Source organism: Ornithorhynchus anatinus, chromosome 16 (genome assembly GCF_004115215.2).
Source record: "Ornithorhynchus anatinus isolate Pmale09 chromosome 16, mOrnAna1.pri.v4, whole genome shotgun sequence".
NCBI lineage: Eukaryota > Metazoa > Chordata > Mammalia > Monotremata > Ornithorhynchidae > Ornithorhynchus > Ornithorhynchus anatinus.
Window position 1 is genome coordinate 35,746,861 of NC_041743.1, and position 16,216 is coordinate 35,763,076.

The following is a 16,216-nucleotide window of genomic DNA, read 5'->3' on the forward strand; positions in this document are numbered from 1 at the left end:
GAGTCAGTGGCGGGTCGCAAGTCGAGACGCGCCCTCCAAGCCGTGCAGTGCGCAGGGTCGACCCGCCAGCGTCTCGGAGCCGCCAGAACAGGAAGTCGCGGCTGGCGCAGCTCCGGGCAACTGGGCCTCATCTTCCTCCAAGGTAGGGTGCCACCCACACTTCCTGCCCCAGCCCAGATGACCTCCCTCCCACCTTCCCCGAGCCCCCGGAGGACGGCGAGAGGCTCGAGTCAGGCCGAGCTGAGTCCAGAGTGGAGGGGGTGCAGCCCCGGGGCAGGTAAGGGACTCGGTAGGGTGGGGAGGGAGAGAAGAGGGGATCCGTAGCCCAGGGAAAGGTCGAGGGGTAGGGGAGGACCCCTAAAATACCCCCACCCCGGGTTTGGTGCTGGAATATTCACCTGCCTTCTCCACTCCAGCATAATCCCCCCCGACCCTTCCTCTGGAGTGAAGCCCTTACCAACGGACAGAGGTTTAACTGGACCCAGAAAACCTGGGGGAAAGGTTTGTGTGGCAAGTTGGGACAGAACATGGGGATCTCTGTCCAGCTGGGGAGAGGCCCTTCTCTGACCTTGGCCAGGGAAGCCCCCCTTCTGGGGAACATGGGACCGAATCCAGGGCAGACAGCGAGTTGGGGTGCATCTGGTACACGAAGTCCAGGCCCGGGGAGGTCAGAGGAGAAGCAGTGAAGCAGTTTGGATACTCCCAACTAGGCAGGTCTCTTCCTCTCCTATTATCCCTGCCTGAATAATGGAGACTATTCGACCCTTCCAGGAGAGGGAGGGGGCTGCCCCACCTTGGGGTGGGAAGATAAGATCAAGGACACCTAAAGGAATTCTGAGGGATGGTGTCCGGAGGAGCTGCAAAGGCTGCTCTGAGGTAGGGTCAGCTAGTGGGCAGGGACAGAATGAACTAGGGGCCCAGCTGAAGCCCTCTAGCTTCTTCTGGGGCCCAGGCCCAGACTGAGCAGTGTCAGTATTCCATCCGCCATTTGCCCTCTCCTTCCCAACCACCAAACGCACTCGTCACGATGCTGGAACTGACCTGGGCTCGGGTCCGCCACTCCCCAGACAGTCCCTACCTGGCAGGAGAGGGTGAGAAGATGGGAGGATATGAGATGGAAGTGGGGAATGCTAGACCTCTTAGTTTAAGTTGGGGTTTGGGGAAGGAGGGTGCTGGTGAGCCCCGATACCCAGCCCAGACAGTGTCAATCATATCTGGGGCCCGGTGGGCTGGCTGCTGTGCTCAGCCCCCTGTGCTCCCTGGCAAGAGCTACTCTTAGTGGTCCCCTGCGCCTCCCCCACTATCCTTGACAAGTTTTCCTGGCCTGCTCCACTGCGGGGATAAAGGGATAAGTGTGCAGCAAGGAGTCCCGTGCAGCTCCTCGGTGGCCCAGGGCGGGGTCGGGGACCACAGGTCAGTCTGAGTCAGGGGGCTGGAGCTGGAGGTCCAAGTGGGCCACATACCAGGAGGGGTTGGATCAAGGGTCCCAGGTTGGGGTCTGGGGCTGGGGTCAGGGCTCGTCAGGAATTACAGGGCTCCAGAGTCATGGGCCACAGTCTGGGGCTACAGGTCAGGAGGGGCTGGGTCAGGGGGCCTGGGCTGGGACCACGCAGGGCTGGGGTCGGGACCAGGTGAGGCTGGGGAAGGGGGTCAGGGCCAGGAGCTACAGGCCAGAGGGCTGGGCTGCCACCTGACCAGCCCGATGAGCTCAACCACACATGTTCAGTCTGGGCAACGGTTCGTGCTTTCGGTTTCCCTCCAGCCTGGAAACTAATTCAGCGCAAAGGCCTCAGAACCCCTGGTCGAGGCCCCCTGGGCCCAGCTTGACTGCGACCACAAGGTTCCTCCTCTGCTGTTCCCAGAGCAAAGACACACACACACACACCCTTCCTCCCCCCTCCCCCAGCACCCTGGCTGGGTGGTTTGCACTTGTCTGAGGTATTTTCTACTTCCTCAATTTTCTTCCCCGGCCCTCCCGCCCATCTCCAGCACACTGGGGGCAGACGCTTGGAGTTCCAGAGCCGCAGGAATGACCGATTCTGGGTTGCCCCACAGCATGCACTGCCATCCAGCCCAGCCGTCAGGGGAACCACCTTTGGAAAGAGGTAATGAGCAGCCCCGCCCCTCTCCTTCCCAGTTGCCGCCCCATCCTTCCCAGCCAGTCTCCTCAGGGAGTTTTGGGAACACAGGGTTGAGCCATGTTGGCTGGACACCAGGCACTCTCCACCACACCACCCTCTCACCGGACCCAGGACCCCCAGCTCTGAGCATCAGAAGCCGCCTGGACCCCTAGGTCAGGCCTGGCGGCAGTGTCCGAGGGGTAGGGAAGGGGAAAGTGGGTGCTGTGACTTTCTCTACCTTTAGACTGTACGCTTATTGGGGGCAGGGAACGTGTCTGCCAACACTATTATATTGTACTCTGTTCTGCACATGGTGAGCACTCAATAAATAGCACTGATATGATGATGACACGGTGGCCTCTACTTGTAGACCTGGAGGAGCTGAAGCTGGGTGCCTGTGACAGGGAAGTGACCAGATGCTATGAGTAAGTTGGAGCTTGACCTGTCCCCTTCTCCTTTCTTCACACTCCTCTCTTAGTGGCCCAGTGCCCAAAGGAACAAGAATTTCTGGAGGCCTGGTGGGGGTGAGCGCTGACCTTAGGTGGAAGGAGGAGGAGGAGGAGGAGGAGGAAGAGCAGGAATTTGAGGGGGCTGAGCTGGAGCTGGTCCGTACTCAGCCTGGGGGAGGTTACTAGTCTTGGGCGGTGGGTAGCCGGGAGCCAGCCGGCCAGCTAACAGTTGACCCCAGAATTTTTTCTGCTCTCTCTGGACGTGTCTGCCCAGCCTGTTCTAGAGAGTGCACCCCAGTCCCAAGGGCTTGGTGGTGGGGAGTGCTAATAAGAAAAGTCCGGCACTTAGAACAGTGCTTGGGACATAGTAAGTGCTTAACAAGTGCCATTAAAAAAAGACGTTCCAGCTCGCCAGTCACCTGTCCAGATGCCTGTGAAACAGGTGGAGGGGAGTGTGCCGCAGAGGTGAGCTGGCCTAGACCTTCCTACTGTAAGACAACCATCGGCACACTGGGAATCTCCTGAGGCTGGACGGGAAGCAAAATCGGCTGGGAAACTGGTTGGGGCAGGAAGAGGGTCCATCAAGGAGAGGCCCAGGCTCCCTTTCCCAGGTTGGTTTCTCTCTCGGTTTTTTTCATTTTGTTTCATTTTTTTCTAATGGTACTCGTTAAGCGCTTACTATATGCTAAGCGCCAGAGGAGATACAGAATAATCAGGTGCATCCCAATCCCCGTCCCTCTTGGGGCTCCAAGTCTAAGTCGGAGAGAGAAAGAGTTCATCCCAGTTCACCAAGGCCTGCTCTGCCTCTCCCTCCAGAGCCCCCGGGAACTGCAGCCACCAACTCAGAGAGGGACGGCATCCCCCTGCTCCCACCTGGGACTGCCCCCACCAAGACGCCCCGGAGAAGCCGGCCCAGCAACCGGGTTCCCCCACGACCACGGACAGTGACATGGACCTAAATGCTGTGCTGCTGCCCTCCGGTGGCACTCAGCTCCACAACCACACCCTGCCCACAACCCTCTGCCAGGCCGCCCCCCCGCCTTCCTTGCCCCCTCCCTGTCGGGATAAGGGGGACCCAGAGCTCTGCCCCTCTCCAGGGCAGTCCTGCCCCAACAAGGCCCTGAGCCTGAAGTCCACTCTGCCCTTTAGCTTTGGCACCAGCTGCCGGAGCTTCTCCCAGCCCCTAAAGCTGCCCCCGAGGGAGCCGGTCCCGTGCAGGCTGGAGGGCAGTCCCTGGGGCTGGGACTGTCCCTGGACCCCCACCCTGGGTTCCCCAGGCCAAGAAGCCCCCAACACGGGCACTGAACCAGGTCTGGAAGACTGGCTGGTCCCCAGTGCCCCCAAGGTGCTGCCCTCCAGGGCTCCACTGGACAGTCAGAGCCCTGGCTCCTGGCTCCGGGATGGGAGACCAGCAGAGTTGGGCCTGAGAGAGCAGAAAGGCCCCGAGGTGACCGGGACAGCCATGGCTACCAGGCCCAGTCGGGGCTCTGCCCCGAAAGGGGAGGGGCCGGAGGGGCTGAGTTCGGGCAGTCCCCTGCTCCCCAAGCAGGACTGCCGGTCCCCGAGCCCCTGGGAGGAGGCTAGAATACCCACGGTGGGTGAGGGGCCGGAGCCACAGGGGCCAGAGAAGAAGGGACTGGGGAGGGGGCGGGAGGGGATGGACGGAGCCTGCAATCCCAAGCCAGGGGCCGCTGAGGGGCATGAGTCCAGGCCAGCTGGCACGGGCTGCCAAGTCAGCCGGGAGACTCTCGGTGCCACTTGCCAAGGCCCGGAGTCCCGGCCCTGGGTCGGCTGCCACACGACTCCGGTGGAGGACAGCTACGGGCGATGGGTGCGCCAGGAGGGCTCTGCGCTGCTGGAGCAGCTGAGGCTACTCTTCCTGGACGACGAGGGGCAACACCTGGCTCTGCTGGACTCTGGACTGGCTCTGGCCTGCCGGCAGGAGACCCAAACCCCAGGGGTCACTTTTCTCACCACGGTGAGTCCCCATCAGGTCCGCCGCCTCCTCCAACATCTGTCACAACCCCTGTTCGGCTGTGCCCTCTCTCAGCCCCATCTTAGCCCTCTCACTCGTGCCTCCACCCCCTCTACAGCGCAATGGCAGAAAGCTGGGCACGACCTTCCCCAGCTCCAAGCTCTTCCTCTACTACACCCCGGACCTGCACTTCTATGTCACCGACCAGCTCAGCAGCCACTGGTTCCGGGTGCGAGACCGCATCACCCAGGAGCAGATGCTGATGAAAAAGGTAAAGGTTTGCCCTTGCCCCGCCCAATGTTCCCTTCCCTCACGTCCTCCCTCCTGAGCCCCCGCTCCCCCACACACGATCACCTGGTTCAATTCTCCCACCCCACTCCAGAGGGTCACACACCCCATTTCCAGAATGGCAAACATCCCCAGAGCCACCCCAGACTCCCTGACTCTTCACTCATTCATTCGTATTGAGTACTTACTTTGTGCAGCACACCGTATTTTAACAATACACGATATTGTACAATGTAATAATAAACAGATTCATTCCCTGCCCATAATGAGCTTACAGTCAGAGGGGGAGACAAGCTGCTCTGCCTCAGTTTGCGGGGAGTCCAGCAGAGAGGAAGAGGCCTCCAGGGTCCAGAGACAGTCCTCCCCAACCTTTGCCAGCTCAGAGCAGAGGCAGAGGTCCTGGGGGACATCCCTAAGGCTTGGCCAGGGCTCGGAGAAGGGCTGCATGAAATCTCACCAAGTCCCCTCGTCGGGGGAGGGAGGAAAGAAAGATGAGGAAGGCGGAGGTAAGCGAGGAGACTCTTTCCAGACGCTCTTGCTGGCTGTGAGTCTGATGATCCTGAAAATTAAAAATCCAGGAAGACCCAGGAGCCAAGGCAGGGCACCAGCTCCAATCCCTGTCTGAACTTCTCTCTCTTTGCCCCCTCTCCAACCCCTTCCCCTCCATGTCCCAGGCCACCTCTGCCACCCTTTCAAGGCCCCACACACCCACAGAGGGATCCTTTCCTTGGTCCATTCCCCCTAGCTGCCCTCTCGGGTCTCCATCTGTTTGGGTCCTGGGGGGAATCAGTTGGGTTTATTCTGCCTATCTGACTGATTGGAAAACTGAGGCCGAGAGAAAGGCAGGCAATAGAAGGGCGACTGGGGAGGGGAGAAGGGGTAAAGAAGTGGGGTCCCTGAGCGGGCTAGTCCCACACCAACACCTGATCCTACGAGAGAATGAGGGACCCATTCTTTGGTCCCTGAATGGTTTATGAAAATACCTGACAAATGAGTTGACTGTGGAGTTATCCTGGGAGTCTGGAATCGAGGGGGCTGCGGCATCCCTTGTGAGGGCTCCCCCCCCCCCCAGCCCCAGCAGCTCCCCTGACAAATCTTTTTGGGCTGCGAGAGAGAGACCTTACCGTATGGAGGCAGGAAGGGGGGAGGGATGGTTTGAACCCTGGAGGAACCTCCAACATCCTCCCAGATTCTGGGAAGCAGGCTTTGGGCTGAAGGGAGGAGAAGAGGGGCGACCCACGGCAGAGGTCTGAGGCTGTTCCCAGATCCCGGGAGGCGGTGGGGGGAGACCGACTCAGCAAGGGGCGGGTTGGGGGTCGCGGCCGGAGCCCAGGTCCTCGGGTCGGGGGTCCCCCTCAGGGTGGGCCTCTCGCCGGCACGCTTCACCTTTAAGAGCGCGGCGGCGCCTGCCTTCCGTTAAATCTCCAGCCAGTTGCCGGAGTCAGACTTCAGCGGCCATCAATAGCGCGCGGTTAATTAATTTGATGGGAACAGCAGGGACCGCAGTTTGCATTTAGTGAAGTTCCAGGAACTTCCAACCTCATCTTCATAATTGGCCTCATAAATTGTAAGAAAGAGAGAAATCAGCAAAGCAAGAGAGGGGAAGAAGGAGAGAGGGAGCGGGAGAGAGGAGTGCAGCAGCTCCATTTGGGTCCTTATTTAATTTTATTGCTGAAATTCATCTTTTTAGCCTCCTCCAGCAGCCGCTCTCCCCGCTGTATTTGCCTAATCATGATAAATTAATATTCATTTTTCCGCCTCTTATTCGGCACTCGCTCCGCAGAGGGAGGGAGGTTACTTATGTTCCCCCCCCCGCTCCCCCTCTCCCCCTCTGCCTTGTCTCAGCAGCCACCTCGGGTTGGCTCTCCCCGTGATTAGTTCTTTAAAATATTTACTCATGAATATTAAGCACCGTCATTAACATGCAAACCTGCTGACATCCCCCAGCCTAATAGACCTCATTAGTCCTCCACCCTCTCAGGCCTCGGGAAAAGGCTGCTGAGCTGGGGGGAAGATGCCTTGGTAATTAAAAACTGAGCTGCTTGGAGTGGGTGGTGATTAAAGCCCTGGCTTGTCTCCTTCCCCTGCGCCCCACCCACTCGGACTCCCAGTCTGGCCCCCGGCCTGGGCCAGTGGGGACGGCCGGGGTGGGCACCAGATCGGTTTTCTGCTCAGTTTCCCCACAAGACTGGCACTGGTATCTCCCTCCTCTAACCCCACCACACCACTTAGGAACTTAGCCTTATATTCGCCTCACCGCCATCTACATCATCATAATAACAACAGTAATAATAAATTAATACTATATTTATTAAGCACTTACTATGCATCAAGCCCTGGGGTAGATTCAAGATAATCGACACAGTTCCTGCCCCACAGTCTAAGGGGGAGGGAGAACAGGTATTGACTCCCCATTTTAAAGATGAGGAACTAAGCCACAGAGAAGTTTCATGTCTTGCCTAAGGTCACACAGCAGACAAGTGGAAGAACCAGGTCCCCTGATACCAAGCCCGTGCTCTTTCCATTAGCTCACTCTGCTTCCCTTACTTGTAATTTATTTTAATGTCTGTGTCCTCTACTAGAAAGTAAAGTCCTTGGAAGTAGGGATCACGTTCATTCATTCAATCGTATTTACTGAGCGTTTTCTGTGTGCCCTATACTAAGCTCTTGGAAAGTACGGTTCAGCAATAAAGAGGCAATCCCTGCCTACGCTGGGCTTACAGTCTAGAAGAAGGAAGACAGACATCAAAACAAGTAAACAGGCAACAATATAAATAAATAGAATTATATATACACAACAAAACAAGTAAACAGGCTACAAAATAAATAGAATTATAGCTATATACATATATACATAAGTGCTGTGGGGTGGGGAGAGGGAAGGAAGAGCAAAGGGAGAAAGTTGAGGTGATGCAGAAGGGAGAGAGCTGAGGAAAAGGGGGATTTAGTCTGGGAAGGCCTCTTGGAGGAGGTGAGTCTTCTTTAGGGCTTTGAAGGGGGGAAGAGTGATTGTTTGGCTCATTGGAGGGGGGAGGGCGTTCCAGGCCAGAGGTAGGACGTGGACCGGGGCTCGATGGCGGGACAAGCGAGATCGAGGCACAGTGAGAAGGTTAACACCGGAGGGGTAGAGTGTACGGGCTGGGATGTAGAAGGAGAGAAAGGAGGTGAGGAAAGAAGGGGCAAGGTGATGGAGAGCTTTGAAGCCAATAGTGAGGAGTTTTTGTTTGATACAGAGGTTGATAGGCAACCACTGGAGATTTTTGAGAAGGAGGGTGACATGCCTTGAATGTTTCCGTAGAAAGATAATCCGGGCAGCAAAGTGAAGTATGGACTGAAGTGAGGAGAGACATGAAGTTGGGAGGTCAGAAAGGAGGCTGATGCAGTAATCCAGTAGGGACAGGATGAGCGATTATATTAATGTGGTAGCAGTGTCAATGGTTGTTCTCTCACAACTGTTTAGCACAGGGCTCGGCATAGAGTAAGTGCTCAATAAATCTCATTGATTGGCAACTGAATGATCAGAGCTTCCCTTTCCTTGCCCCTCTCTGCCTGCCCTGTCACTCCCTGGCATTTCAATTTCCCAAGCTCTATCTTCAGCCTTGGTGCCTGCTTATATTGTAGCTGCTTTGGCACATAACAAAAGCACTTAATAAGTACTATTATTTATTGCTTTATTACTATTATTATTGTTGTTATTATTATTATTCCTCTTGTCTGTAAACCCTCTGAGGGCAGGGATCATGTCTACCAACTCTATTCATTGTACTCTCCCAAGAATTTAGTACAGTGCTCTGGACCCAGTAAGTGCTCAATAAATACCATCGATTGGTTGATTGATTGGAAACTCCTTAGGGGCCCCCAGCCCCCCCACTTCTCTCCCCCAGTGCTCTCAGCCACACGCTCTCACCATTCCCTGACACTTTCTCCTTTCTTTCTCTTCTGTGCTGTCTCCACCTTCCCAGGTGCCTGTGGTCTCTGACTGGCAGAAGCTGCTCCATCACTTCCTCTTCCTTCCTCCAGCCCCTTGGCTACCAGTTCCCTACGCCGTCCTCTACGACCGGAACGGCTCCATCCTGTACCTGATGGAGGACCCGGGGGTGCTGGGTAACAGGGTTGGAGGGGAGCAGGAACCAGCCAAGGGGGAGGGGGGAAAGGAGCTGTCGTGAGGGAACGGAGGATGGGAAAGACGTCTCGGTCCTCTCAGATGTGCCCTCTCTCCACCAGATTATCCCCAGTTATGGGGTGGTCCTCCCTCTGGGAGCAGAGAGGTGAGAAGGCCCTTCCAGGGAGGCTGGGAACGGCTTCCCCCAACCACTCACCCAGTACGAGCCTGGAAGAGCCACCAGGGGCCCCAGGCGGACTCGGGATCCCCTGAGTTACTATTTACTATTTAAATAGCAGGGCAGGGGGCACGTGGCAGCCAGGACCCCAGCCCCCTCACCCTGTCATGCCCCCTCCTCCCCCAGCCGTCGGGAAGCCCCCAGAAAGGCTGCACCTGGACCAACGGACTCACATGCTGGAGGCCCTGAGCTTTCTGCGCTTCTGCCAGCGACGGGGCTTGCAGCTCGGAGACGTGGCCTCCGCCCTGCTCCACACCCACCAGGTATCATCCGTGCCGTCTCCCCAGAGTCTGGAGGGGCAGCCAGGACACGGGCTTCGGGACTGCTCCCCTGTTTGGCTTCATCCCTGCTTGTGCTCTCCGCTCTTGCCCGAGTCGGCTATTGTCAGTCGGCCAAGCTCTCTCACCCTGGCATCACTGCCCTCTCACCCAGATAGCTGCCCCGGGACCTGTCCCTCCTTCAGATCACTGCAGTCAGCCATCCCCTCCCCTGGGATCTCCCAGATAAAGCCCTCCCACCTGCTCACTGGTCTCTTGTCACTGGCTGATTTGGGGTTGATTGGCTAGGGAAGAGGCAGTGATTTATTACCTAAGGCCACATTCCCTAGCAGTGGGTCTGGGGGAGTTAGAGAAGTCACTGTAGCCTGTGGGAGCTTCAGCTCACAGCCAGAGGGTGGGGATGACCCGGGGAGCGGGAAGCAGACAGCCCCTTCCTGCTGCCGAGAGGCCACGCTGACCTCTGTCATTCTTTCCCCCATGTAGGGAGTCTGCTTTGACCCCAGCGGCCTGGCTGGCAGCGAGGGCCCCTGTGTCTTCAGGAAAGGCCTGCGGACCATCCTAGAGCTGCTGCTTGGGGGGCCCCAACAGGTACCAGCCGCTCCCCCTCCTCTCCAACCCCCAGGACTCTGAAGTTCCTGCCTTCCCCTGTCAGGGCTAGGGTGAAGTCAGGATGTCTACTAGGTGGGGGTGGGAGAGGAAAGACAGCAGGAGAGAAACAGTGTGTCCTAGTGGAAAGAGCATGGGAGTCAGAGAGCCTGAGTTCTCCTCCTGCCTTTGCCACTGACCTGCTGAAGGACTTTGGGCAAGTCACTTAACTTCTCTGGGCCTTCGTTTCCTTATCTGCAAAATGGGGATTCACTACTTTTCCCTCCTACTTAGACTGGGATCCCATGTGGGACCCGACTACTTTGTGTCTACCCCAGTACAGTGCTTGGCACATAGTGAGCACTTGAATACAAATTATTTTAAAACTTTACAAATTATTATTATTATTCCCCTGGCCCCCACTCGAGTCAAGGCCAAAGCCTGTCCCTTCCCAGGGGAGGAGAGGACCTGGAGGAGAGGAAATCTTGAAGCTTCCAGCATCCCAGGACACAATTTCTCTAGGGGTTGTGAGACCCAAGGGGAGGGACCCCATAATAATAATAATGATGGTATTTGTTAAGCGCTTACTTATGTGCAAAGCACTGTTCTAAGCGCAGGGGAGATCAAGCTGATCAGATTGGCCCATGTGGGGCTCACAGTTTTAATCCCCATTTTATGGATGAGGTAACTGAGGCACAGAGAAGTTAAGTGACTTGCCCAGAGTCACACAGCTGGCAAGTGGCGGAGCCGGGATTAGAACCCATGACCTCTGACTCCCAAGCCCGGGCTCTTTCCACTGAGCCACGCTGGTGCTGAGTTCCAGAGGGGCACGGGACAAGCTGGGGGCCGAGCTGTGCTTGAGTTTGCAGTTGTCCAGTTCGCCCGCTACATCCTGCCTGTGAGGCCCAGGGGTCCCACCGAGAGCATGGCCATATGCAGCAGCAGCACAGCCCACGGACTGTGGGAAGCTGAGGGGCTTGGGACCCCTTCAGAGCATCACAGCAAAAGGGAACCCATCCAGATGTCAGATGCCCCCTTCCTCCATCCCCACTGCTCCAACATAGTACATGCACGTGCACGCACGCGCGCAGGCACACATACACACACACACACTCCCAGCCATGGCCCCCTCCTCTTACTGTGCGTCTTCTCACGTCACAGGAGCCGTGGGCCCTGGAGGCCCTGGTGGACCTGGCATATCAGTGCGTCGAGGAAGATGCTGGTCCTGCGGAAGCCCTGTGGAGGGCCGCATTCCCTGATGGTGATATCCCTGGCACCTCCTGAGGCGGGCAGGTGCAAGATGTGTGTCCCGATCAAGCCCACCCTGGGGGCCAGTGCAGATTTAGCACTTTAGAGCATAGAAGCACTTTACAGCCACATCGGTGCTTGATGACTTGAATTCTGAGCGCTGGAGTCAGAATCGCTACCACCCCACCTTGCTGGGCCCATTTCACAGATGGGAAACTGAGGCTTGGAGAGGGGGACTTTTTGCTGCTGGCAGAGAGGAGCTCAGCATGTAACTCAAGAATTCTGTCTCCTCAGCCCCTGCCCCCAAAACCCTTGGGCCCAGACCGTCTAAACAGCTTTCCAGTGGGGGAGTGCTGGAGCCCCTCAAGGCCAACGTCGGACCCCGACCCTCATCACAGTCCCCTATTGCCACATCCAGCGTGAAGCACAGTGGTCCTGGTGACCCGAGGGGAAGGGGTAGGTAGGAAACAAGACCCTGGCCTCTCCGTTCTCCGGCCAGTGAGAGGACTTACCCTCTCTGCTGAGCACCTGGGGCTGAGGAAGGGATTCCTCAAGGGCAGAGAAGAGGAACCGGGCTGTTGGACTGATGACATCGCTGCTTTGATTTCTCCAAGTAAAAGGTCAGCCAGACCCTTCCGAACACGATGAGGGACCAGAATGGCCACACTCCTGGCACAGAGAGGAAGGACCACTGGACTGGCCCGGGCTGGGGTGCACCTGCAGGCTAGAAGGCCATGCCTGGGCACTGGTTGGGTCCCCCCAAGTGCTCCTGCATGTGATGTTACCCTCCACCCTCACAGAGGGCCTCTGGGCCACGCTCCAGGGGATGGCCAGAGGAGACCACTTTTAAAAGTCGCTAGGGCCCAGGGCCATGCAGACGCCAACCCCAATTTGGGGCTCGGTCCTCTGCCTTCTGTTCTGCTCAGGGTGGAGTCTCCAGAGCACTGGGGAGCGGGGTAGAAATCACTGAAAGTTACCTCTGTGGATCACCTGCTCCATCTCCCTCCACCTTGGGGCAGGACCCCCCGACCCAGCCCTGAAGGAGTCAGTTGATTTCTCCGGCTCTCACCGGTCTCCAGAGGAGGGAATGCCCTGGAGCCCCGTCAAAACGTAAAGTGGCTTTTAAACAACCTGGAACGTGGACTCATGTAGATGTTTGTTTCAAATTTCCCCCTGGAAGGGGGAACACGCTGAGCTAAGCAGATGGTGGACCTGAAATAAAAAAGTGAAACCCAGCAGCTTTGCTCCCTGCCCAAGGGCTACAGGACCACATTGGACTGGGGGTAAAGATTCTGGTTTGGACTGTCTTGGGGAGCAATGACCCCAATAAATAAGGGCAGGTCAGGCTTTGGGTTCATCACATGGTGATGACTTTTTAAAAGCTGCATCCAAAAAGCAGGTTTGGTGCTTATGCCTGAGCTCTGAAAAATAAAGATGCCTCAACTGGGATTCATTCAGTCAATCAATGACTTTTATTGAGCAATTACCCTGTGTAGAGCACAGTACTAAGTGTTTGGGAGAATTCTGTACAATAGAGTTGGTAGATGTGTTCCTTGCCCACAAGGAGCTTACAGTTTAGAGGAGGAAATAGACAAAATAAATTACAGAAGGGAGGGTGGGGTGGGTGGGGAGGAAGCTGATGGGTTTAGGTTGGGCAGGAAGGGGAGGGAGAGTGAGATGGGGTTAATCGGGCTGGAACAAGTTTGGAAAGCAGGGAAGGAATACCCTGGGAGAGGGCAGCTGACTGGTATCCTAGAGGACCAGGACCCTTTAAAGTTGCCCTAGCAGCTGAGTCTCTCATTTCTCACCCATCCATGGTGCTGCAGCTGACCTCAGTGTCTGTGAGTTTGTCCACCAGCCTCCCCACAAAGAGAGGGAGGCAATGGAATCTGTCCCTCCTGGCTTTTCAGCCTACCTCAGGGCAGACACCACTTCTTTCTAGCCCCAAACAACAACTGATCTTCCATCCAACTCAAGTGAGGTCCAGGAAGCAGAATTAAAAAGACAATCACTCCTTTCTGCTCGAGTCCCATCTGTAATCACCATCTTAATAAAAAATAATTTGTTAAGCTCTTACTATGAGTCAAGCTAAGGGATAGGGAAGACAGGTATTTTATCCCCATAACAATAATGATGGTAATAATGGTGATGTTTCTTAAGGGCTTACTGTGTGTCAAGCGCTGTTTTGAATGTTGGATGCAGTCTCTGTCCCACATGTGGTTTATAATCTAGGTACGAGGGAGGACTGGTATTGAAGCCCCATTTTACCGATGAAGTAACTGAGGCAACGAAAAATTAAGTGACTTGGCTGAGGTCACTCGGCAGGCAAAGTGGTGGAGCTGAGATTAGGATCCAGTCTCCCGATTCCCAATCCTATGTTCCTTTCATTAGGCCACTGTTCTTTCCATTAGTACCCCGTGCTATGGGCCAGTGCGGAGATATTACCCGTAAAGCCGGACCCAATCAACTGGGGAGGCCTTAGGATCCCCAAAAGCTCCCAACCAGAAACAGGACGCCTGACCTCGATGATGATGATGATGATCCAGGCGGCTGATTCACCGACTCATCCCGTGTCCGGAAGGAGATGTCTTGCCTTCTTTGGTCCTCACTGTCAACCGTGGACTGGGTTAATAGGGGCTAGGAGAAAGAACCCTGTCCCAGGAAAAGTGGGGGTTTGGGGAAGGGGGGTGGGTTCTCAATGGGTTGTCAGGAATCGGAGGCCCTGCGCGCGGGGGGTGGGGGGGTGGGGGAGGAGATGGGATCGATTGAGCGGGACGTCCGTTCCGACACTCTGCACCACCCAGAGCGGGACTTGGCCAGGTGGGGCCATGGTCGATCCCTGCCCGGACCTCAGCTGGGGCCGGGTTTTTAATCCTAGCTCTGCCACTTGTCCGCTGGGTGACCCTGGGCAAGCTACTTAACTTCTCCGTGCCTCCGCCCCCCATCTGGAAAATGGGGATGAAGACTGTGAGCCCCACGTGGGACCACCTCATGACCTTGCACCTACCCCAGCGCTTAGAACGGTGTTCGGTCCGTAGTAAGCGCTTAAAAAATACCATAATGACGATTAATAATTAGAGGGGAGCTGGGGTCGGGCCGGAGCTGGAAATGGGGCTGGGCCGGACTGGGCCCGAGCTGAAGGCGGAGCTGGGCCCGACTGGTCCGGAGGCGGGTGGCGTTGGGGCGGAGGCGGGCCCGGAGCCCAGCGGGGCCGCGGGTGGCGTCCCCAGGACTGGCCGGCAGAGGGAGCCGGAGGACCAGACAACGAGACCCTCCCCGGCCTCCCCCGGCCTCCCTCGGCCTCCCTCGGCCTCCGCCGCTCCCCGACCTCCCCGACCTCCCCTACCATTCCAATTCTCCCCGCCTCTCCTCTACGTCCTCCGGCCTCCGCCGGTCCCCGCCCTCCCCTACCATTCCAATTGTCACAGCTTCCCGACCTCCCCTGGCCTCCGCCGCTTCTCGACCTCCCCGACTTCCTCCGGCCTCCGCCGCTCGCCGACCTCCCCCGGCCTCCGCCGCTCCCCGCCCCTCCCCGAGCCTCCTTTGCTCCCCGACCTCCCCAGGCCTCCGATCCTCACCGTCCTTCCCGACCTCCCCGAGCCTCCACCGCTGCCCGACCTCCCCGACCTCCGCCCCTCCTCGCCCTCCACCTCTCCCGGACCTCCCGGACCTCCCCCGACCTCCGCCGCCCGGGCGGGCCGAGCTTGGGGGGGTCCCCATCTGCACCGGGGGGTGGAAGGGGCAGAGCTGTCCGGGCGGTCGTGGAGCCGGCCTCCTCCAGCCTCGGGCCCGTGGCCGGGCGGGGGATCCTCGGGGGTCCTCGGGGGTCCCGGGGGCTGGGTCAGGGGCGGCGGATTTGAGGTGGCTTCTGTCCCCGCCGGGCCCGGGCCGTCCGACGGTGCGGTCCGGCCGGCCTGCAGCCCCGGGAAAGCCACCACCCTCGCAGACCCCAGCCCGCCCTTACAGGGGCATCATCGTGTCCGTCCGTCCCGTCTCCTGCCCCGCCCCCACGGCCTGCAGGGACAGGGTGTCCCCCCCCCCCCCCCGGGTCGCGGGTGCGGGTGAAAGTCTAAGTCCAGGGCGACCGAGGGGCTGAGCGGGGAAGGGGAGGGAGGAAGGGGCAGGGACCCAGGGCCGGACCTGTCCAGACCCCGCCCCTCCTCCCTGGGTTGTTGGAGGCAGGGGAGGGGGCGGGACCGCCTGGTTAATGTGGAGGGACGGGGATGCCGAGGGTCGGGGGGTGGGGGGCTTCTTTCTCCGGACTCACCGTGGGCCCCCGCGCAGCTCGGCGGAGCGCTTTGGGATCCTGGGCTCCGGGCTGCTCCAGGCTTTCTCTGGGGGGCGCGGGCTGGACGGGCAGGAAGGCAGCGGCATGGGGGAGGAGGGGGAGGGGGGGGCCAAGCCCGGGAGCGCCCCAATCTCCTTTACCCCCCTTCCCTCCACACATACGTACACACACACCACCGAGGCCCCCCGCCCCCCGAAAAGGGGACCGGCCTAGCCGAGGAGCCCGTCAGTGGGCCGGCAGACTGGACTGGCTTGCTGGAAGGAGGGAGGGAGGAGGATGGAGGGGAGGGGGGAGGAGGATGGAGGGGAGGGAGGAGGAGGATGGAAGGAGGAGGAGGAAGAAGGGGAGGGAAAAGGATGGAGGGAGGAGGAGGAGGAAGGAGGGGAGGGAGGAGGGAGAGGAAAGAAGGGAAGGGAGAGGGAAGGAGGAGGAGGGAGAGGGAAGGGGAGGAGGGAGGGAAGAAGGGGTGGGGAACAGGAGGCAAAGAGTGCAACGGGAGGGACGGAGGCAACAAGCAGGTCCGGGAGCGGGTCGGAGCCGGACGCCACCTGCTGCCCACGGGCGCGGGGCCCCGCGAGAGCCCCCGGCCCGCCCCCTGCCCCCCCAATCCTCCGCCCCCCGCCCCGCGGCCGGCGCCGCCAGTAT

At 58.3% G+C, this 16,216-nt stretch overlaps 1 protein-coding gene across 1 annotated transcript; it reads left to right on the plus strand.

Annotated features, from left to right (window-relative positions):
- Positions 1-105: 105 nt before the first annotated feature.
- LOC114817191 lies at positions 106-12,732 on the plus strand. Its single transcript, XM_029080380.2, has 9 exons — positions 106-277; positions 1,990-2,105; positions 2,491-2,545; positions 3,386-4,547; positions 4,663-4,815; positions 8,795-8,936; positions 9,299-9,435; positions 9,934-10,038; positions 11,197-12,732. Exons 2-9 carry the CDS (start codon positions 2,030-2,032, stop codon positions 11,317-11,319), a joined length of 1,953 nt encoding a protein of 650 aa, XP_028936213.1. The 5' UTR covers positions 106-277; positions 1,990-2,029; the 3' UTR covers positions 11,320-12,732.
- The last annotated feature ends 3,484 nt before the right edge of the window (positions 12,733-16,216 follow it).

What these genes read in the sequence shown, in the direction of transcription:
- LOC114817191 (XM_029080380.2), top strand. Translation starts at nt 2,030, where the DNA reads ATGACCGATTCTGGGTTGCCCCACAGCATGCACTGCCATCCAGCCCAG. An exon ending in GGGTCACTTTTCTCACCACG is followed by an intron (nt 4,548 to 4,662) that starts GTGAGTCCCCAT and finishes CCCCCTCTACAG; the next exon opens with CGCAATGGCAGAAAGCTGGG. An exon ending in GGAGGACCCGGGGGTGCTGG is followed by an intron (nt 8,937 to 9,298) that starts GTAACAGGGTTG and finishes CTCCTCCCCCAG; the next exon opens with CCGTCGGGAAGCCCCCAGAA.